At 38.7% G+C, this 19334-nt stretch overlaps 2 protein-coding genes across 3 annotated transcripts; one reads left to right on the forward strand and one right to left on the reverse strand.

Annotated features, from left to right (window-relative positions):
• The first annotated feature begins 121 nt into the window (after positions 1-121).
• On the forward strand, positions 122-12124 carry LOC119774092 (ceramide synthase 5-like). Its single transcript, XM_038271415.1, has 10 exons — positions 122-423; positions 4591-4693; positions 4884-5014; positions 5127-5184; positions 6962-7012; positions 7142-7234; positions 9291-9419; positions 9526-9632; positions 9707-9863; positions 11572-12124. The coding sequence occupies exons 1-10, from the start codon at positions 245-247 to the stop codon at positions 11713-11715; spliced, it is 1152 nt and encodes a 383-aa protein (XP_038127343.1). The 5' UTR covers positions 122-244; the 3' UTR covers positions 11716-12124.
• Positions 12125-13262: 1138 nt separating this feature from the next.
• Positions 13263-18372, reverse strand: LOC119774093 (NACHT, LRR and PYD domains-containing protein 12-like). 2 transcript variants are annotated; one of them, XM_038271416.1, is made up of 10 exons: positions 18179-18372; positions 16534-18100; positions 16291-16452; positions 14905-15078; positions 14644-14817; positions 14377-14550; positions 14084-14257; positions 13831-13998; positions 13671-13744; positions 13263-13557 (listed from the first exon to the last, which is right to left on the reverse strand). In XM_038271416.1, exons 1-9 carry the CDS (start codon positions 18321-18323, stop codon positions 13675-13677), a joined length of 2808 nt encoding a protein of 935 aa, XP_038127344.1. In that variant the 5' UTR covers positions 18324-18372; the 3' UTR covers positions 13263-13557; positions 13671-13674. The 2 variants fall into 2 exon arrangements, with proteins under 2 accessions (XP_038127344.1, XP_038127345.1); XM_038271417.1 differs by having other exon boundaries at positions 13495-13544.
• Positions 18373-19334: the final 962 nt, after the last annotated feature.

The following is a 19334-nucleotide window of genomic DNA, read 5'->3' on the forward strand; positions in this document are numbered from 1 at the left end:
TCTAAAATGTTAGAGAAAGGTGTGTTTGCAGTGTGATGCTGCTAACATTAATTGGCAGCATAAGTCCATTAAGCCTGGGGCTGTATGTAAACAGTGGTGGGCGTAGCCTGTCGCCTGGCAGAGTCCAACGTTCAGTTTCCTCATTGAGAGTTAGTAATGCTGTTTAAGCTCAGCGAGGAGCCCGGGAGACAACGCTTCACCGACAACTTGCTTTACTTTGGGCTTCACTCTTTTCTGCTCCCCGATGACTTCTTCTATCTCCGCCTGGATTTGGAGTGAGACTTTCTGGCTTCCTGAAAATGTTTCGTGGGCAGACCTGGAGCAGCCAGCAGCTGGAGTGGAGTACCCCAGACTGCAGCATATGCTCTGCCATGCCTTCCCTCTGGCTGCGGGGGTTTTACTACTCAGGATGCTTTTCGAGAGGTCAGTTTGTTCAGCTGGTTTTTTTTTTACTTCTTTGCACGTTTTGTTCCTGCGCTGTTGGAGCCTCGCGGGCCCGTTACTGCCCAGAAACCATGTTTCATAAGGACCAAAATAAAACAAAATGGAAACTGCAGCCCAGCCGCAAAAAAGTTGCCTCTTTCAGGAATGTGGACATGAGTCATTCTTTCTGAGCAGAGAAAAAGCTCTATGTAGGCATGTTTTCTTCTCCTTTTCTTGGGAAAGTTTGCCCGCTCCAGTCGTTTTGTGAAAATAAATTAATTAAATGAAGTCAAGCATGTAAAGAATTGGTAAACATCCTTTCAGGATTCCGGTTAGACGATGACTAAAAGTACGGAAGAGGATTAGGGCCATTGAAAAGAACAAAAAAAGTTAACTGACTTTTACATTTTATTTCAGTATGAGAAAAAAAGTCATAATTTTGACTTTTGTTCTCAGAATTCTGACCTTTATTCTCAGAAATCTGACTTTTATTCTCAGAAATCTGACTTTTAATCTCAGAATTCTGACTTTTAATCTCAGAATTCTGACTTTTAATCTCAGAATTCTGACTTTTCATCTTAGAATTATGATTTTTAATCTTAGAATTATGATTTTTAATCTTAGAATTATGATTTTTAATCTTAGAATTATGATTTTAAATCTTTAGAATTATGACTTAAATCTCAGAATTCTGACTTTTAATCTCAGAATTCTGTCTTTTAATCTCAGAATTTTGGATCTTAATGTAGATGGGCACCATGAAGGAAGACATGTGGGGCACTCGCTTTATTTAATCACTCAAAATGATTAAATAAAGCAACTTTTTAGGTGCGAGAGGGATCCCCGTGATGCTATTTCATTGATGGAGGAGCAGAAGCTAATTAAAACAAGAGAACTAGTCTCTAACACAGACATGGCTACAGCTTGATGCTAACATGTTTGTTAGCTGTCAGAATTCAGTCCAAATTCTGAGAAAAAAGTTCGAATTCTGAGATTAAAGTCAGAATTCTGGCTTTTTTCCCATGTAAAACTGAAATATTTAAAAATCTGTTAACTTTTTTTTTCAGTGGCCCTAATCTTCTTCCATACTAAAAGTGATTTGACGGAGCTCAAATTTTGCTGTGAGTGCTTTGCTGAAAGCAGAGCCGACCAAAGGTTGTAAGAAGCAGTAAGTGCCATTTATTTTGGGGCCCTATCCAGATAAGACATCATGATTATTGTAGACTGTAGATTCTTGGAGGAAGGGCCAGAGGCAGAGCCAGAAAATTTTAATAAGTCTGGCCAGGCAATAACCAATGTACACTGAGGGGGGCCGAAAGCGAATAGGCGCCAGAACCTCAGGGTCAATCTAGACTTTCCAAAAGGAATGACCACAACATCCATATTTTGTAAATAAAGACTAACTATACTTTACTAGAGCCTTTCCTAACAAAAACCACACATGTATTTAAACATCTGTGCTGACTAATTAAAGTTGTAGAGGACAAAATTTCTGGGGCGAACATCTCCATTGTCATTACTTACATACTTAAAAAAAAAAATTATCTGTATAAAAAACATATTTATGTCTACTAATATCTACATTTAATGGATTTTTAAGTTATTAAAGTAGTTATTTATCTATGATTTCCCTGAAGACTTCTAGATGACTTGCAGAGACAATTCTCTCTTTACCTCATATGGCACAAAAATATAGTTCTGAAAAGAGCATGACTTCTGTATATATCAACTTTAATGTTAGTATTTTGATGTGCATAAACACAGCTTTTAGTTGTCAAGTAGTTAATATATGAAAAATTCAAATCTTTAATAAATTTGAACAGTCCCCTTGAGAGTATTACTGCTGCCACCATGGACGAAAAACAATGGTACGGGTGGCCATGGCCCCCCCTGGCCCCCATCTAGCTCTGCCCCTGGGAAGGGCAACATTTTAATGTTTTGCTTTCATGTAACTGCAGAAAAAGGCAAATGCTTGTTTATCTACTTTTATCTAACACAAAACATGTAAAACCAGAAAAACTGCAGATAAGAAGTGATGAGTTTAGCTACAGAACATGGCTGCAATAGTAACACATTATAAAAGATTTGGAGTGCTCTGAAATTGTTCTGTACTGGAATTACGATCAGCGGATCTGTATCGGATTGGATCTGATTGGAAAATTTGTATGAACTAGTATGGTTTGAATTAGGATTGTGAAGCAATGCAGAAGCATATCATGTTTCATTTCACTGTCATGAAAAAAATTGCACTGCTTTAGGCAAAAAAAACCTTCCAGTATCACTTTATTTCACTCTCAACACTGTAGTGTACAAAATTCGACATCCACCCAACCCATGTTGCCATGGTTTTTCTAAATGTGCCGAATATTCTGCAGTAGGCGTGTGACAGGGTTCATACCCCATATACACTGCACATGCTACCAAATTTACCTGGGGGATGTCAAAACCTTATAGCAATGGCCCAATTTTAACATTTAATTTCATGCAACCCAATAAGAACAGAATGAAGGCACTTTATTACGATTCAGTCACCTCAGGATGCCAGATGCTTGATACTGACACCGTTCCCTATGATTTTTAAATTAAATCGCTTAACAACCACTTGGGGATCCATTGCCAGATGTGCAGTTAGTCTTTTTTAATTGTAGGAGAAAAACAAAACCAGATGTTGAAAACCCAAGCCTCCATGTATCAGCTAGTGTTACTTAAAGTAGTAAAAATAAACTAGTATGCAGTTTATTTATAGGCAGAGTGTCATATGGTTACTAAATATAGTTTTTGGTTCCAACTATAACAGCAATGTGCAAAAATAACCTGTAATTCAAGAACAACATCAAACAAAATAGCGTAAAATAGCAAAAAATATTAAAGAAAAAGAAAAATTATGTTAATAAATAATGGAAATTAAAAGCTTCTTGAAACCAAGTACATTGTTGAATAAAATGTAAAACTATGTGAATGTATTTACCTATATGCAAAATGTGTATATAAAAAAATAAGCTTTACCCTCACAAATGAATTTTAAGGTTATTCCGTTCTCCTCTCTCTTAAACCTGTGCTTACAGGCTTTTCTGTTTGCAAGAGTCACTGATGTTATCAGCGTTAGAGACCTGACAGACTCCTTTTTTTTATGGTTACTGCCAGGCCATGCCGATCATGCTTCCACCATGACAGATCTCAGCTACTTCTGCATTAGTCAGAGTTTGGAGAAGTTAATAGTCACAGGTAGAGTTAAGGCCGTCCTGAGGATTTGGGTAGAACTCGGATCACATTTTAGGAAAGTTGGAGAGTAAATGAGGTCATCTGTGCTCTAGACTGAAGGCCAGTGCAATCTTATCACTAACGGCTTGTTCTCCAAAGATAAGTTTGTCTGTGAGAATGTGTTTGTTTCTAAATGCTTCTTCATCTGTGCGTCAGTCTGGCTCCAAGAGTAAGGTTATGTAGAAAGTTATGATTTCTACATAATTAAAGATATATTGGGGAAAAATGCATTATTTTATTATAAAGTTTCATTGTTACATCTATATAGAAATCATTATACATGCAAAAAATCCTCAAACGGTTCATTAGTTTTGGGGTCCTGGGAAAAGCCTAATTTCTGCCTTGGGGTGGCCATGAACATACCCTGTCCTCATGCAACAGAACATAGTAAATACCTGATCCTTGATGTCAGTATACATACATTATTCAAACAGGGAGGATGTCAGAAGCATAAAGATACAACAGGACTTGATTTTCCACCAAATCAAGACGAGCAGGTTTTTACCACAATGCCATTCTATACGGTTTCTGTGTTTCATCAATACCAATGGCCAGCTCAACCAGATGATCCTGTGACACGCTTTAGTATTTTGGCCAGAGTTTTTCTCTCCTGAACTCGGACTCAATACTCTCACATGACAGGTCATCACACTCTGTTTAGACTATGTGCAACATTCTCCTGGCTCTGAGACATGTCTCTGTCCCTCCCTTTTAACAGCCTTTATTCTGCTCTCTGTCCTTCTGTCATAGACGGATACAGTCATTCCTGTCAAACGTGTTATTATGGGGGAACTGTACTGCTAAATTACTGTGACTTTAAATGTCTCTGTGGCTGAATGTCTCTTTAATACATAACGTGTGTGTGTCCACCCTCTGGTTTTTGCCCCTCTGTCTGTGTGTACACAGGCTAGTGGCCAAACCCTGTGCCCACATACTTCAGATTCAGGCAGGAGTGCCCCGACGAGCTCAGCCTAACGCCGTCCTGGAGAGGCTCTATCAGTCCAACACGGTACATAGGGGTTGTGTTTGTTCTGTTGCTTCTGTACACTTAGCAGCACAGTGTTGTTGCAGTGGTGCATACCATCGCAGGCATAATTATATGTTCAGTAAGCACCTCTTGTTGTATGAAATACCTTTGTGGTTTTACAAGCAGCAACTTTTGAAGTAAAGTCAAGCCACTGCTCAATTGTCCCCACTAGTGCCCAGATGCGAGACAAATGGAGGGACTCTCCAAGCAGCTGGACTGGGAGGAACGGAAAATTCAGAGATGGTTTCGTGTCCGCCGGAACCAGGACAGGCCCAGCATGCAGAAGAAGTTTTGTGAAAGCATGTATGTCTCAAAAAGGAATGCAGAGTTAACAACATAGATGTCTATCTTCTTTTAAGATTGTAGATATTTTCTCAAACCAGTTGTTTTTTCTTTCTTTTCCCCCTAATTACAGGTGGAGATTCACCTTTTACCTGGTGATTTTTATCTATGCCATTAGCCATTTGTGGACGGTAAGTTGAAATCAGGCAGATTCTTGCAAAAGTATTAATACAATTTGGAACCTTTTCACATTTAACCATGTTACTACCATAAATACTGTTATATTTTATTTGGATTATATGTAAGACACCAACGCTAATTAGTAAAAATAAAATTCAGTTTATTTATATAGCGCCAATTCACACAATGTCATCTCAAGGCAATTTACAATTCAATCAGATCACACAGTCAAATTGATTCAAAGTTTTCTATCTAAGCAAAACCAGGTGATTGCATCGACTCATTGACTAGAAGGCAACCCCTCACACTAAGCATGCATGTAGCGACGGTGGAGAGGAAAAACTGCTGAAGAGGATGCAAAATAAGAATTGGTTTCCATAAATCTATCAGTTATTTATACCCACTTATCCATGGGGGGCTTTTGCTTATCTCTAGTATTTAACCCCAGATTCAAACCAAGGAACTTCCTGCTAAAAGGCAAGTGCCACTGTGAAGCCTTATTTTTAACGGCTAATTCCTGAGAGAAGCCTTTAAGAGGTGTACGTATTCCACGGGAACCGTGGAACGTGTTTTACTGGAGGTAGCAGCAGCGAGAACAAAGTTGGTTCGGTCCCAAACATTTTGTACTTTACAAGAAACCAAAGTACAGAGGTGCTGGCAAGGAGAGACAGAAGAAATATGCAGGACAGGACAATTCCTCCTTTAAGCATGGTTAAAGTCCGTGGGTGGCTGAGTGGCAAAATAGTTGCTGGACACAACAAAGCTGAGAAGTTAAAACGACCTCCGAGCCAACACTAAAAGCAAAGAATCACATTCTTCCTCTCCCTGCTTTGAGAAAGAGAACATGTTTCTTGGTTCTGGCAGAGTCTGAGTCTCCAATGACCTTTAGTCATGCACTCTGTATACTGTATCTTGTACAAAGCCAGCCATTGCAGTCTTTGCTACAAGTCTTGTGATGAACACGGTAAATATGAAGATAAAGGTGCTCTGGTCAGGGAAAATAGCAACAGGCTATATGGAAAGCTAACACTGGATGTCATCCTTTGAAGCACTGTGGTGGCTTCTTTCAGCAGGGCAAGATCAGCTGCATGGAGCTGAATACAAGGCAGTACTGAGAAAATCTACTATAGACTGCAAAAGACTTGTCAATCATGCTGAAGCTCCACTTTCAACAGGACAGTAAAACTAGCTAACAACTCTGACTCGGCCAGATCTGCACTGCAAAGGTTGAAGCTAAATGTCTTTGTTGAATAGAATAATAGAACTCAAATCCAAATGGGGATGTCTGGCAGGATTTAAACTAATTTGCAAAAATACTTTCCATAGAGTTTGAATAAACTTTAAGGAGGCCTGGGGAACATTTTTAGTTTCTAGCTTTGCAAAGATAATTAAAGTGAAGAGTTGCTGCTGTGATTTGCAGGGATATGTGGGTCTAGACAGTATTTCCTTGGAGATGAATACAAAGGCATGACGCATATACATTTATTTAATCTGGAAAATAAAATAAAAAACACGTCTAGTTTTGTTTTGACTGGTGTTTATCTAATAAAGTCCCAATCAAAGTAATATCATTTGTAGTTTTACTGCGATGGGACTGAAAACCCTCCTGTACAAATAGTCTTGGAGTCTATTTTTATTACAGTATGTTTTAGTAATAAATTGATAATAATTACCAACAGTTATATCCTAATTTAATCTCCTTAAGCAATGTTTGCATGTATTATCATGCAGTGTGTTTGTTTCTTCTTTAATGTTTAACTGGTCTCATATTTGTTTTGTCTCTTTTAGTCACCTTGGATGTGGGATACTAGACACTGTTGGTACAACTACCCTTTTCAGGTCGGCAGTTTAATTTGAACAATTAGCTATTTTCACAGAGTTACTCTGATCAGTCCAGCTCCATGTTATTCAAAGTTTAATATGCATGCATATTTATCAAAGCTTTGTTTTCTCTATTCCCCACTAAAGCCTTTAAGTCCAGGACAATACAACTACTATGTTGCCGAGCTGGCTTTCTATTGGTCTCTGATGGTGTCCCAGTTCACAGATATTAAACGAAAGGTGAGTCAACAACCAGCTCTATTGGACTTGCCCCATAAATCATTTTGTGCCTAAAGGCATTTTTCCTAGATGTCATGTTTTAGTTTTTGTATTCTTTGCTGTCTTGTTATGCTCTTTGTATTGGTGTCAAGGCATCACATGCTTCAGCATGCAAGTGTAGTGGGTTAAAACGGAAAAAAAACCAAAACAATGTATAACATACAGATAGCACATTAGATTAAATATAACCTATTTAACTCGGCTAAATTGCTTAATTTTATGGAATACTTTTCAGTAAAAAAAATAAGATCTTAAACTGCACACACAGATAAAAAAAATATGTCATTTTTGCAATCAGTATAAAGGAAGAAAAAAGCCTTTATCAGGGCTTTCATAAGAAAAACCGTCCCACAGCACCACAGGACCTCCCCCATACAGATGGAATGAGACGAGTTTTATCGTATTGATCCTTTACTTAAACCAACTCAACTTTGGGTGTTTTCTTTTTTTACTGAATGCTTAATCTTACTGGACCAAAGTACACAGTTAAAATTGTCTGTGCAGTCCTAAATATTTTTATATTTGTTTGAGTGATGCAATAAAGAACAAAGCCTTTACTTTCAAACTACTTTGTAACCTCTTGCAAAGGGTCATTGGCTGGGTTGGACTTTAATGAGGGTGTTTTCAGAGTAGAGGGTTCAATTAATGGAAATCAATTGTTTTATTTCAGTGTAGATAACCAGTACACAACTATAATAACACCATGGTTAGTCACACACCTTCTGCTTTCTTTGTATATTTCAGTAACTTGCGTCTGCACATGGCCACGTGGTTTACTAACATGTTGGATCCTTTTTGTTACGAAACATTCCTAGAAATGGTGCTGTTTTTAAGGAAGTCTTTAAAAAAAGACATTCAGAAAAAAATGTATACCATAAGGTACAAAATCCTTTAATATTTAGGGTATTTATATGATTTCCATGTTTATTTGGATAAAGTAAACGATCAGAATCAGCAGCTGCAAGTTCACCTGCATATAAAATAATTTGATGTTGTGTTTTACCATCTGTTAGCATTGTAATACCGTCATATTGGTATTTTCCAATTATTAAAAGTTGAAAACTTTTAAGATGACGTAAAGTCAAAGCTTAAAGGTGGTTTGTACTCCTACATTATATATTAATCTAATCTCTAATCTATTAATTTATCTATTATGCATTTTTGGTAAATACAAAAATATGTGGATTAAAGAAAAATAATTGGTTACAAATTTTTTTGCAAAAAAAAAACCTTTAAAATACACTTGGTTATACAAAATATGAATAAACAATTTCCTCTTTAATGGGAAAATTGTAACTATTCTTTGTTTATTAGGCTAATATTTCTATCTATTATGTCTTGATTACTGCTATAAGTAGATTATGTTACATCTGACACAGACTCTAAAGTCTGAGTTTTGCTAAAAGAAAACAGCATATTTTACAGTGTGTGTACCAATACTCCAGGTCAGTGAGTATAAATCCTGGTCTTCATGCCCTCCATTGTTTGACAGCGCCTCGCTGCCCCACATCTGACTCGTATAAAAGAATGATTAACAGGCTTCTGCAGCACTTGATGGTTGCTGAAGATGTCATGCCATGATTTGAATGGGGTGTGCTGCAACAGAGAGACATCCAAAACATGCAGGGCGGTGCTGCCGGAGGAGCCGGTTTGATAAAGGTTGCTCTGGGTAACAATCTGATTTTGACTATCAAAACTAATAGATAAGGCAGGATTAATGTGATTTATTGTGTCAGGCTTAGAAAACACTGTACGCCTTCTAGACAACACACTGCTCTACAGTCTGCTGGAAAAACTATTGCAGGACATGATCAATTAAAGTTAACCACAATAACTAATTTGAATAATGGGCTTTTATTATTCCAAATGGTTTATTTCCCATATTGGTTATTGAATTCTGTGCTCTATAAAATCTATACAGCGTCATAACTTCACCTGTCGTATTACTATGTACAGTTTTACCATTGTTCAGAAGTAAATATCTCTTTATTCTTTTGTCTCTTTGTGTCGATGTCAGGATTTCATGATCATGCTTGTCCACCACCTGGCCACCATATTCCTCATCACAATCTCCTATGGCAACAACATGCTCAGAGCTGGTACTTTGGTCATGTGTGTGCACGATGCGTCAGACATCTTCCTCGAGGTAAATAAAGGCATCATCCACTGAAATGCAAGTTAGCCATTAACTTAAAGAAGAATTGGTTTGATTATTTCTGAGGGCTTTGCATTGTTTGTCTTATTTCTCAAAGGCAGCCAAGTTGGCCAACTATGCCAAATACCAGAGGCTATGTGACACCATGTTTGTGGTGTTCAGCATTAGCTTTTTCATCGCACGGCTCGTCATCTATCCTTTCTGGTGAGAGTTTATCCAGGAACTACAGAAGATAAAATAAATGCATTTCCTAAATTGTTGGTGTGCTTTCCTTGTAGGATTGTTCACAGCGTGCTGTTTGAGAGCTGGGAGATTATTGGGCCGTATCGGGCCTGGTGGCTGTTGAACGGGCTTCTGCTGGTCCTGCAGGTTCTTCACATCATCTGGTTCTACACCATCACCCGCATTGCTGTCAAAGCTATCTTCAAGGGAAAGGTATGTTTACAGCTTCACACAGCTGCTGCAGAGAACTGGAAATGTTTTCATGCTCTTTTTCAAAATGTTTTATTTTACATCTCCATCCTCCTTCTGAACCCCCGCATCCTGATGCTCCTGCCTTATAGGGCGATGGGGACAATTTAGGGCAAAGCCCACTGATCTCTGTTTATTCACTGGATTGCTAATAGGCCGGAAAAAACTGAAGTCACCTGCCGCACTCTTCGTACTCCATCACACAAATTTTGTTGTGATGGATTGTATAGGTTATAGTACATGATTTATAGACTTCATAGACTTTATACTGATGTGACATTTTTCTATTTTTTTACATTAAATGACAGTAATCTACAGATGCTATGAACAGGGTTCCCGCAGGTCCTTAAAAAGTCTTAAAAGGCGTTGAATTCTTCAAAATAAAACTAAGGCTTTAATTGGTATTAAAATGTCTTAAATCAGTCTTTCGTAGGTCTTAATTTTTAAAACATCATACATGGGATTATTTTTATTACGATTTATTTTTGTAATCTAAATAAAACATTAAAATTTACAAATTTTTTTTTTATTTAAAAAAAATAACGACTCGCCATTATTGGTTCCTTCCCGATAGCGGAACCAATAAAAGCTTTGTTGCGGCCGGGACATTTGGGAGATGCGCCATTAACTTTTTGTTTGGAAAATATGAGCAAGTGTAAATGTAATGAAAATTGGCTCCAGCCAAGAGTTTCTCCATGGCTAAAACCAGGGAACATGCATGAGGCACAGTGTATTTTGTGCAAGAAGCGATTAAAGCTCGGAACGATGGGAATTAAGGCAGTGGAGTCGCATGCGAAGCGCGAAACACAAATTGTCAAAATCGACTTACAGAGAATTACTGGTATTTCTCAGTTTTGTTCCAGCCTTGTCTCTGCAACACCTCCACTTATCACCAAATCAAACATATTAAGAAAATGATACAAAGAAAAATGGCTGCAAAAAAGACTGCACTGGTTATGTTGTGGCTTTAAAACTGATTTTCGTTCCCTGCTAAAACAAAGTTTGTGAATTCAGGTAAATAATTGTTAAAATCTGTCATTTGTGTGTTTTTAGCTTTCTTCCTGTATGGAAAGCTTTTCAAAATTTGAAACATTGGTGCAGTGGTTTATGTTAAAATAAACCTTTGGGTAAAGTTGTCGCAAGCAGGTTTTTCTTGTGTTTCTTGTGAATTTGGTCTTAAATTTTTATTTCTAGTGGCATTAAAAAGTCTTAAAGGAGAATTCCGGTTTTTAACACTTTTAGCCCATTTTCTGTAGTGTCCAGGATGAAATCGAATGATCGACACCAACATTTTGACAATTGGTCCTGTCTCTGCTTTTTGGCTCATGCAGAATCCCCCCCTGGCTGCTTCAGAATGGCTTCCATTGTGCATGTCCGATAATGTCCTTAAAACAACCTTAAACGTTCTTTTTTTAAAATATGCTACTCACCGGGTCGTCAGCGCTGTTCAATGACGTTCCAAAAAAAGTTTCGTAAAGAAAAAACGTTCCTGTAGTGTTTTATTTAGCATTTTGTAAAGCGATGCCACATGTTGTACTTTACATGTAGGTCTTATATGACCATAGCTCTTCCTGACTAAAATTACAAATAAGAAATATGTCCTTCAGATGAACAAAAGATAAACAGATGTGAAGTTTTTTGCAAAAATTATAAACATTTCTGTGTTCTTCAGGTATCAAAAGACGATCGCAGCGACATAGAGAGCAGCACGGACGAGGACATTTCCTCCAACGGCAGTAAAAACTGTTGTCCACCCTCCAAACTGAAGGACAGCAGCCATACCGGTGTTCTTAACGGAGAAACTCATGACCACTGAGAGAAGATCCTTTATTCCAAATGCTGTCCTTTACTTCATGTGAGACCGACTCTGTGCCTTATCACAGTGAACCTCGATTTATTTTTCCAAAGATGATGCAAAGATGTTAAACTCAATGGTTGGTGCACGGCCTTGGGACCCTGAAATGTTTACATCTGCTGTTTTTCTCACAAAGTACACAAACACATGAGAATTTCAGCAACTGAAGAACTGCTTACAATGCTTTATGCATGTAAATAGATTTTCTTATCGACAATGGTTTATGTATTTGATTGCTGTGAAACAAATCACTGCTTCCATCGTATTTGTTGTATTATAGTTAAATATGCTTGTGTGCTTTTGATTTCAAACATCCCAAAGGTTTCTCAATTTGAAACAAAAAAATGCAATAAATCCAGTGATTCTGATATGCCAACTTTTATCTTTCAACACCTTTAGCGTTTAAGCTATCAGAGCCTCATTGACTAAGTTGCCTTAATTTCCAAGGCGACTTTCTCAGATCATTTTCTGTTTTGTTGCTACATGAAACCACACATATCCTGTTGGTAAATTTTTATTTATAATATACTATAAGGCACATTACACAGGTCCTGCTTAGGTGAGCAAATCTTGGATCTATTAAAGCATAGCTATTCTGAACTGAGCGTCCTCCCCCTCTAGTTGGCTTCTATGTTCCATGGCATCCAGAACAGCTCAAAGATTGTTCAATAAATGATGTGCATCTTAAACAACATTAATAAGATCAGGGTTCTGCAACCTTTATAATGTAAAGAGTCATTTAGGATTTCAGTACTGTTCACAAAACTTGCAAACATGACTGTTAAAAACAAAAATTAACTTATGTTTAATATCTTGCTCATTTAAGGTTTTAAAATGAAGAAAAAAATATGCAAAAAGACAAATGCATGTTTAATGGGTTACTAGAATTTGTGAAAAATGCGTTAAGTCAATATTTATCATATTTGCGGTCCAGTTATTTTGGAGGTTCAATGCAATTAGGCAACTGAGAAAATGGAAAAACCTACTTTTGTTAGTATATATTTTAAAAGATTAGTGTGTTCTCTATCGTTTTTAGCCGAGGTAACGAAGAGCCATTGTACAATGTCTAAAGCGCCACAGGTTGTAGACCCCTGAACTAGATCTAGACATTTGCTCGGCCACCATTGTTGTCTCTGGTGGGATGTGTAGAAACAAAAACAAAACAGACGGATCTTTTACTGCAGTGACACATTCTCCTACATGGACATTTAGAAAACCCCAACTTTCAATCTAAAGATAATTGGTGAAGGAATATTTTTTAATACTCAAAGGGAGTCTTTTACAATATTTTCTGAAAGTCACACAGAGCCCTGTATCAAGCTCTCTACATTTCAGAGCAGCCTGAAGATTGTTTAATGGATTTAGGTTTCTAGAACTGAACAGAACATCTCAAAGACCTGTATTTTACACTTTAAGTAGCAGTCACTGCCCTTTTACAAAAGTTACCTTCCTATATACTGAGAGACATATGTTAGCTACTTGAGGTTAATTCCCTTTACTAGAAATATTAACACGAGTTCAAATTTTCTATAAAAATGTGAGCTTTGGGAATATATTCTGTGGAATAATACGATTTTAGAAAGTGTGAATATTTTACATCTGGTGTCAAACTGACCAGAGCGGGACACATCCCTCCCCCAGCCATAGGATCATTGCCAAATACTGGAAATGATTAATGAAAGTCGTTGATGCCAAGAGATGGGCAGCCAGTTATTATGTTTAGGGGGCAATTTCTTTTTACATTTGAAAAAGCTGCTGCTTTTTTCTCAGTTTGGTCGTTTTCCTGAATCCTTGAAAAGTGATCTAAAAAAAAAAGAAAAGAAAAATATTTAAGAGGACAAATTGTTCTGAACTTAAGAGATGTTTCTTAGCCTGACTTGAGGTTTTCAGGTGGAATTGGACTTGATGGCATTTACCTCCTCAATATCTTATGTTGGGGCATTCATCCAGAATTAAAAGAGCATCTTCACTGAAGTCGTTATACTTCAGGCTGAATTGAAATGAAATCAAAGCAGCAGTTAGATTGCTGAGAACAAAATGTGCTTATAGGTTCTGACTAAAGAGAATTAGGCTTACTTTAATTCCTTCATGTTGTGTTTTTCCTTCATAACTTGGACGATGGGAGGGGCGGCAGCGTCGGTGAGAGAGTTGTTTCTCAGCTCTAGGAGCTTCAGGGTATTATTGGCTCTGAGAGCAGCACACAGGTCTTCTACGCAGGCATCCGTCAAAGTAGTCATCTCCAAACTATGTTAGACAGGAAGCAAACAGATTCACAAAGTGAAAAAGGTTTTTTTTAAAAAAGGATTCCGATTCCTGGTCATAAACTCACCTCAGCTCCTCCAGCAAGCAGCTTGGATGAGCAACAGCCTCCAGAATATATTTAACCCCCTGGTCTCCCACCTTATTGATGGCTAGAAGCAGAGATTTGATTTGGCATGTTCCATTTTTAAGCACCGATCCCAGTTCCTGGAAGACCGTTTGGGTTAACTTGCACCGCGTCAAGCTGTAGAGACAGTGAGAGTGCAGAGCAGGGCTGCTTAAGGAACGTTTGCTTTCATCTGCGTCTAAAAATGTAAGAACTAAGACTGATGGAGTGTAAAATAACATAGCAGAGGACTTTACCCAAGGATTTCTATGGGGCAGTTGGGTCTGTTTACGCCTTGGCAAAGCAGCAGCGCCCCCTCCTGTCCCAAATCGTTCAATGACAGATCAAGCTCTGACAGAGAGCAGTGTTCAGACATGAGGACCTTCATCAGATGGGAGCAGCACACCCCTGTTAAACAGGTATCGAACAACCTGGAACAAAGAAGCTTTTATGAAATCTAACCACCTCGGGTAACAAAAAGTAAAGGAGCCGATTGGGGTTTTCAAATGTTGAAACTGACGTACCCGAGGCTCTGCAGTTTACCATTTGGCTGCTGCAGGGCTTTGCAAAGAGCTTCAACTCCTCTGTCACCAATCTCGTTATCCTTTAAGTCGATTTTTCTCAGTCGGGATTCACCAGAACACAAAGCAGCTGCGAAAGCCTCCATGGATGCTTCAGTCAAGTCACAATTTCCAAGCCTGTTTTATAAGATTCAGAAAATGTTACAAAATCAAGTAGGTGATCAGACTATGGCTATTTGCAATGAAGCCAGATTCAGTACTCACTGGAGCTCCTGCAGTCTGCAGTTTGGACTATGCATTGCTTCACACAGTGTCATGAAGCCCTGGTCGGAGATCGGATTAAACATCAGCTCTAAAATCTGGAGCTGGGAGGTTTCTGAAGTCAGCATAGACACCAGGTCACCACAGCAGGACGCAGTCAGTTCACAGACATTAAGGCTTCAGATTGGAGAGATCAACAACTCAGATTATGGTGAAACATACATACATATATATATTTTTTCTATTCCTTTTTAATTTTTAGTCGCACTTAAACATTTTCAAATCAATCAAATTTCAGTATCTGCAATAACCTGAGTAAATACAAGCTATTTTTAAAATGTTTCTAATAATTACAGAGAAAATCTTTCCAAAGCAACCTGGCCTTTAAAAAAAAACAAAAAAACGGTTGCCTCGTTAAGCTACGAACTGGATCTACCACTCAATAAAAGCTGCCATCAGGTGTGTTCATAACTAGCAGTTAACTCTTTTACATCACTGTGAAGGAATCTTCACCCTCGTTCTATTTAAAACAACCCGTCCAATCCAACCAGTGTGGGTGGATTGAATGAACAGCCTGTAAAGGGTCACAGCAGCTCAAATAACGATAACCCAGATACACAGATCAAGAACAACTATCCCAGACCATCACACTGCCACCACCTTGTTTGACTAATGTACGATTTATTTTCCTTTTCCAAAATGCTGATGACAGTCTAAGATGGGTTTGACATATTCAGTGCAGGCCCCCTCCAATTACAGCTGCGCAATATGTCTAAAAAATTGATTCTTCAATTTAGTTGATATTGATAATTATAAATCTGTATTTTTTTTTACTTATTTGAAATTTTTTATTTTTTTTTTTACAGTAACCCTGTTTAAACCTAATCTTTAACATTTAAATAGGCCAGCCCTACTACCTGCTTTGCTTAGTTTGGCTATGAGAGATTGAGAGGCTGAAGCCTTTCCTCTTCAGTACCTATATCATCCAGAATACCACGTTGTTCTGGATCAGTGTGATTATACAAAAAACAAAATCAGTGCCGATATTTTCTTTTTAAAAATATCAGAGAATACTAATCTTCTTGGAGGCAAATGGAGCCTGCAGTGGTTTTGATTCCTCAGCGTTGGATTTGTAACAATAACAAGAATAATGAATTTTCTTTTCAATAATTCTGCAGGTCTGTTAGTAATCAGGTAAAAAAGTCAGTTTGACCCTAGCTTTCTAAAACATCTGCTCAATCACACAGGATTAAGATGTTTTTTTATTTTTTTTATTTAGAGTATCTGTTTGAAGAAATGTTCCCAAAAACATCTGTAAAATTTGTTAGCGGGTAAAAACTTCTTAAAACCCCATAAACAGAAGTCATTTAAAAAAGGATTTAGTCTTACTTTAGTCTGTGCAGTTTGGCTCGTCTTAGTCCTGTAAAGAGGACTTGAGCCTTTTCATCTCTGAGGTTGGAGTGAGAGAGAACCAGCTCCCTGGTGGCTCCCATGCAGACAGCTGAAGCCAGTAGAGGGATGGATTCTATATGGATGGAGCAGTTTGACAATCTGGAGGAGAAAGCATTGCATTTAATAAGATCCTGAATACACCAGGCTTTTACAAGGAATTTTCAAAAACACGTTCCTTACATCACAGTGTGCGACAGCCTCACAGATGGAAGCAACACCTCCATAATCTCTTTTGATATTGTAGTTCTGGACAAACTTAATTTTTCCCTTTCTCCCAGACATGTGATGACGTAATTCAGAGCTGCACAGTCGGCGAGGCTCAGGTTTTCGTGAAAGATGCACGGGTGTGCGGGAGGGGTGAGGATCTCCTTTACCAGGCTCTCATTTTGCACCTGATGCAGTAAATGGAAACATCTGTAGTGCTCAGATTTGTTGTAATCCTTCAGTTTTTTCTCTGAGCTGCTTTTAAACCAGCTTTTAAAACCTTTAATTTGATCACTGCTGAATATCCCCAGCAACTCCTCCAGCGATCTGTACTGGACAGGCTCAGAGAGCCCTGACATAAAGAAATCTAGTAACTTTGTACAACCTTTGTGATTTCCCAGCATTTTCTCTACGTCTTCATAGGTTGACGCATCGAGAAAGAAAGCCACAGCCAAGACAAACTCCTGCATCAGTTGGGAGTGGAAGGAGAACTCCTTTTCATCATGCACTTTTAAGAAACTTCCCAAGGCGGTAAGCTGCTGCTGAAACCCACAGGAATCAAGAATGTCTTTAGAACAGCATGCATGTGGGTCATGGAGGCAGTGAGAGGCCATTTTACCGAGGGCTAACAATAACCCTCTACTGCAGGCCTTGGTAAGGGAAAGACTCTGAATCAGGTGCACCAGGATATCTATAAACAGCTGAGATAATGTTTCGGGAAGTTTGGCAGCTGAATAAATGAGGCACTTGTAAATAGAGCAGACTGTCCAGCAAAACCTGGGGGAAGCACAGAAATCATAAAAGCCCAGAGTTGTTTCCATGTGCTCCAATGCTCTGTTGGCTGCAGCGGGTTCAGTAAAGAAGGTGTTGAAGTAGAGCTCTCTCTGGGGCTTCTGAAAGCCCAACACCTCCACCTGAGTCCCTTTGAGGAACTTCAGGTTAGCCGTGGGCCTGCTTGCCACCAGAAAGGCGGCTCCCTTCAACAGGGATCCGTGGAGCAGACTGGCCAACAGACAGGACACGGACACCGGCTGTGTGGGGTCAGAGGTCAGGCTGTGGGCCGAGGGGTCCAGGCTGTGCTTGTGCTCATCCAGACCATCCAAAACAAACAACACAGCATCAGGCTTCTCTGTAACCAAACCAGCAGACTCTGCTGGGATTTGATGGAGGCTTTTTTGGATTAAAGTTTCCAAACAGAGCTCATCTGCTATAGACCCCATGCGTCTGAACTGGAAATGAAAAACATGTGCAAAGTTTTGAAGGCAGTCTCCTTTAGCCCAGTCTGCAACAAGTTTGTGCAGAGCTGTGGTTTTCCCCACTCCTTCAGAACCAACCAATACAACATTTCTGGTTTGACCAGTCAGGGCAGTCCGGATGGCCTCATCTAGGAAGCCCAGCTCACCACCCTGAGCTTTAGCGGTGACAGGGACACACTTCCGGCTTTTAATGACGCTGGCAGGACATTGTCCACCAAGAACCGTTGAGGTGTCCTCTGACTGCAGGATGCGAGCCAACACTTCAGCTTTGTCCATTCTGTCCACCTCTGAGGAACATCAAAATATAACAAATCATTCAGAGCAGACCATATGGATTCCTGCTTGAGGGTATTCAGTTTTCCTACCTAGAAAAGAGACCCGTGAACGTACCACGACCGCGTAAATCTGTTTCCCCTTTCGATGGAAAGAAAGTAAATTTATAAAACCTGTAATTGATGCAAACTTTTGTGTGAGAGCGAGCAGAAGTTTCTGATTCGGTCGAAGAACCATACGAAGAACAGCAACAGCAGAAAACGGAACAAGCTATTAAAACCAGGAAGTGGGAGAGGGTCAAAATACCCTGAGTAATGTCTTACAGGCACAGGTACGCTGTAAAAAATTGAAGTAAGTCAATATTTCTTAAAATTATTGGATTTTTTTTCCAGAATAGAGCAGGTAAGCGAGACACTTTGCCAGTGGAATAAGACAATTGCATTTAAAATAAGCACAAATAACTGCAGTCTTTTATTTCAAGTGCATAATATCTATTTATCTCATAAAAATGTTAATTCAATTGACAGTGTATTTTATTTACTGAATTAAATAAAGAGGGGATACATTTATTTAATTAAAAAAAAAACTTATTTTTATATCTCTTTTTGCAGTACAATGGGGGGGGAGGCTTATTTTAGTTATTGAAAAAAAATGAAATAAGTGAAATATAAAAAAAAAAAAAGAAAAAAAAAGTTAGTGGCCCACTTAGAAAAGGAAATATTCATCTAGATGTGAATTAACCCTTTAAATTTCTTTCTGTGTTGCAACAAAATCTGTGACCCATCATATTCTCTATATATATTATGTTTTGACTCAAGCTGCCTGCTGTGGCACAGTCTCCTCACCAGTCTGCTTTCTACTAACCCTAACCTCACAGGATTATTACCTAAACCTAAACACATAGGACTAAATGGCCTGTACTTATATATTATATTTTTTTCAAGTCAGTAGAGTTGACCAAAATGCTTTACACTACATTCAGTCATTCATGCACACACTCACACACTGATGGTGACAAGCTACATTGTAGCCACAGCTGCCCTGGGGCTCACTGACAGAAGCGGGCCTGCCGTACGCTGGCACCACCATCAGTAAACAATGCAGGTGAAGTGTCTTGCCCAAGGACACAACGACACTGAAAGTCGTCAATCCTTCGATTTCAGGGCATACTCCTACATCCGACGCCACTGTCGACTAATACATAAGCATTAAAGAAGCCTATGGTGAAGTATAAATATCACACCCTTG

The sequence above is a fragment of the Cyprinodon tularosa genome, unplaced genomic scaffold (assembly GCF_016077235.1).
Source record: "Cyprinodon tularosa strain WSP-4 unplaced genomic scaffold, ASM1607723v1 ctg8, whole genome shotgun sequence".
NCBI classification, from domain to species: domain Eukaryota; kingdom Metazoa; phylum Chordata; class Actinopteri; order Cyprinodontiformes; family Cyprinodontidae; genus Cyprinodon; species Cyprinodon tularosa.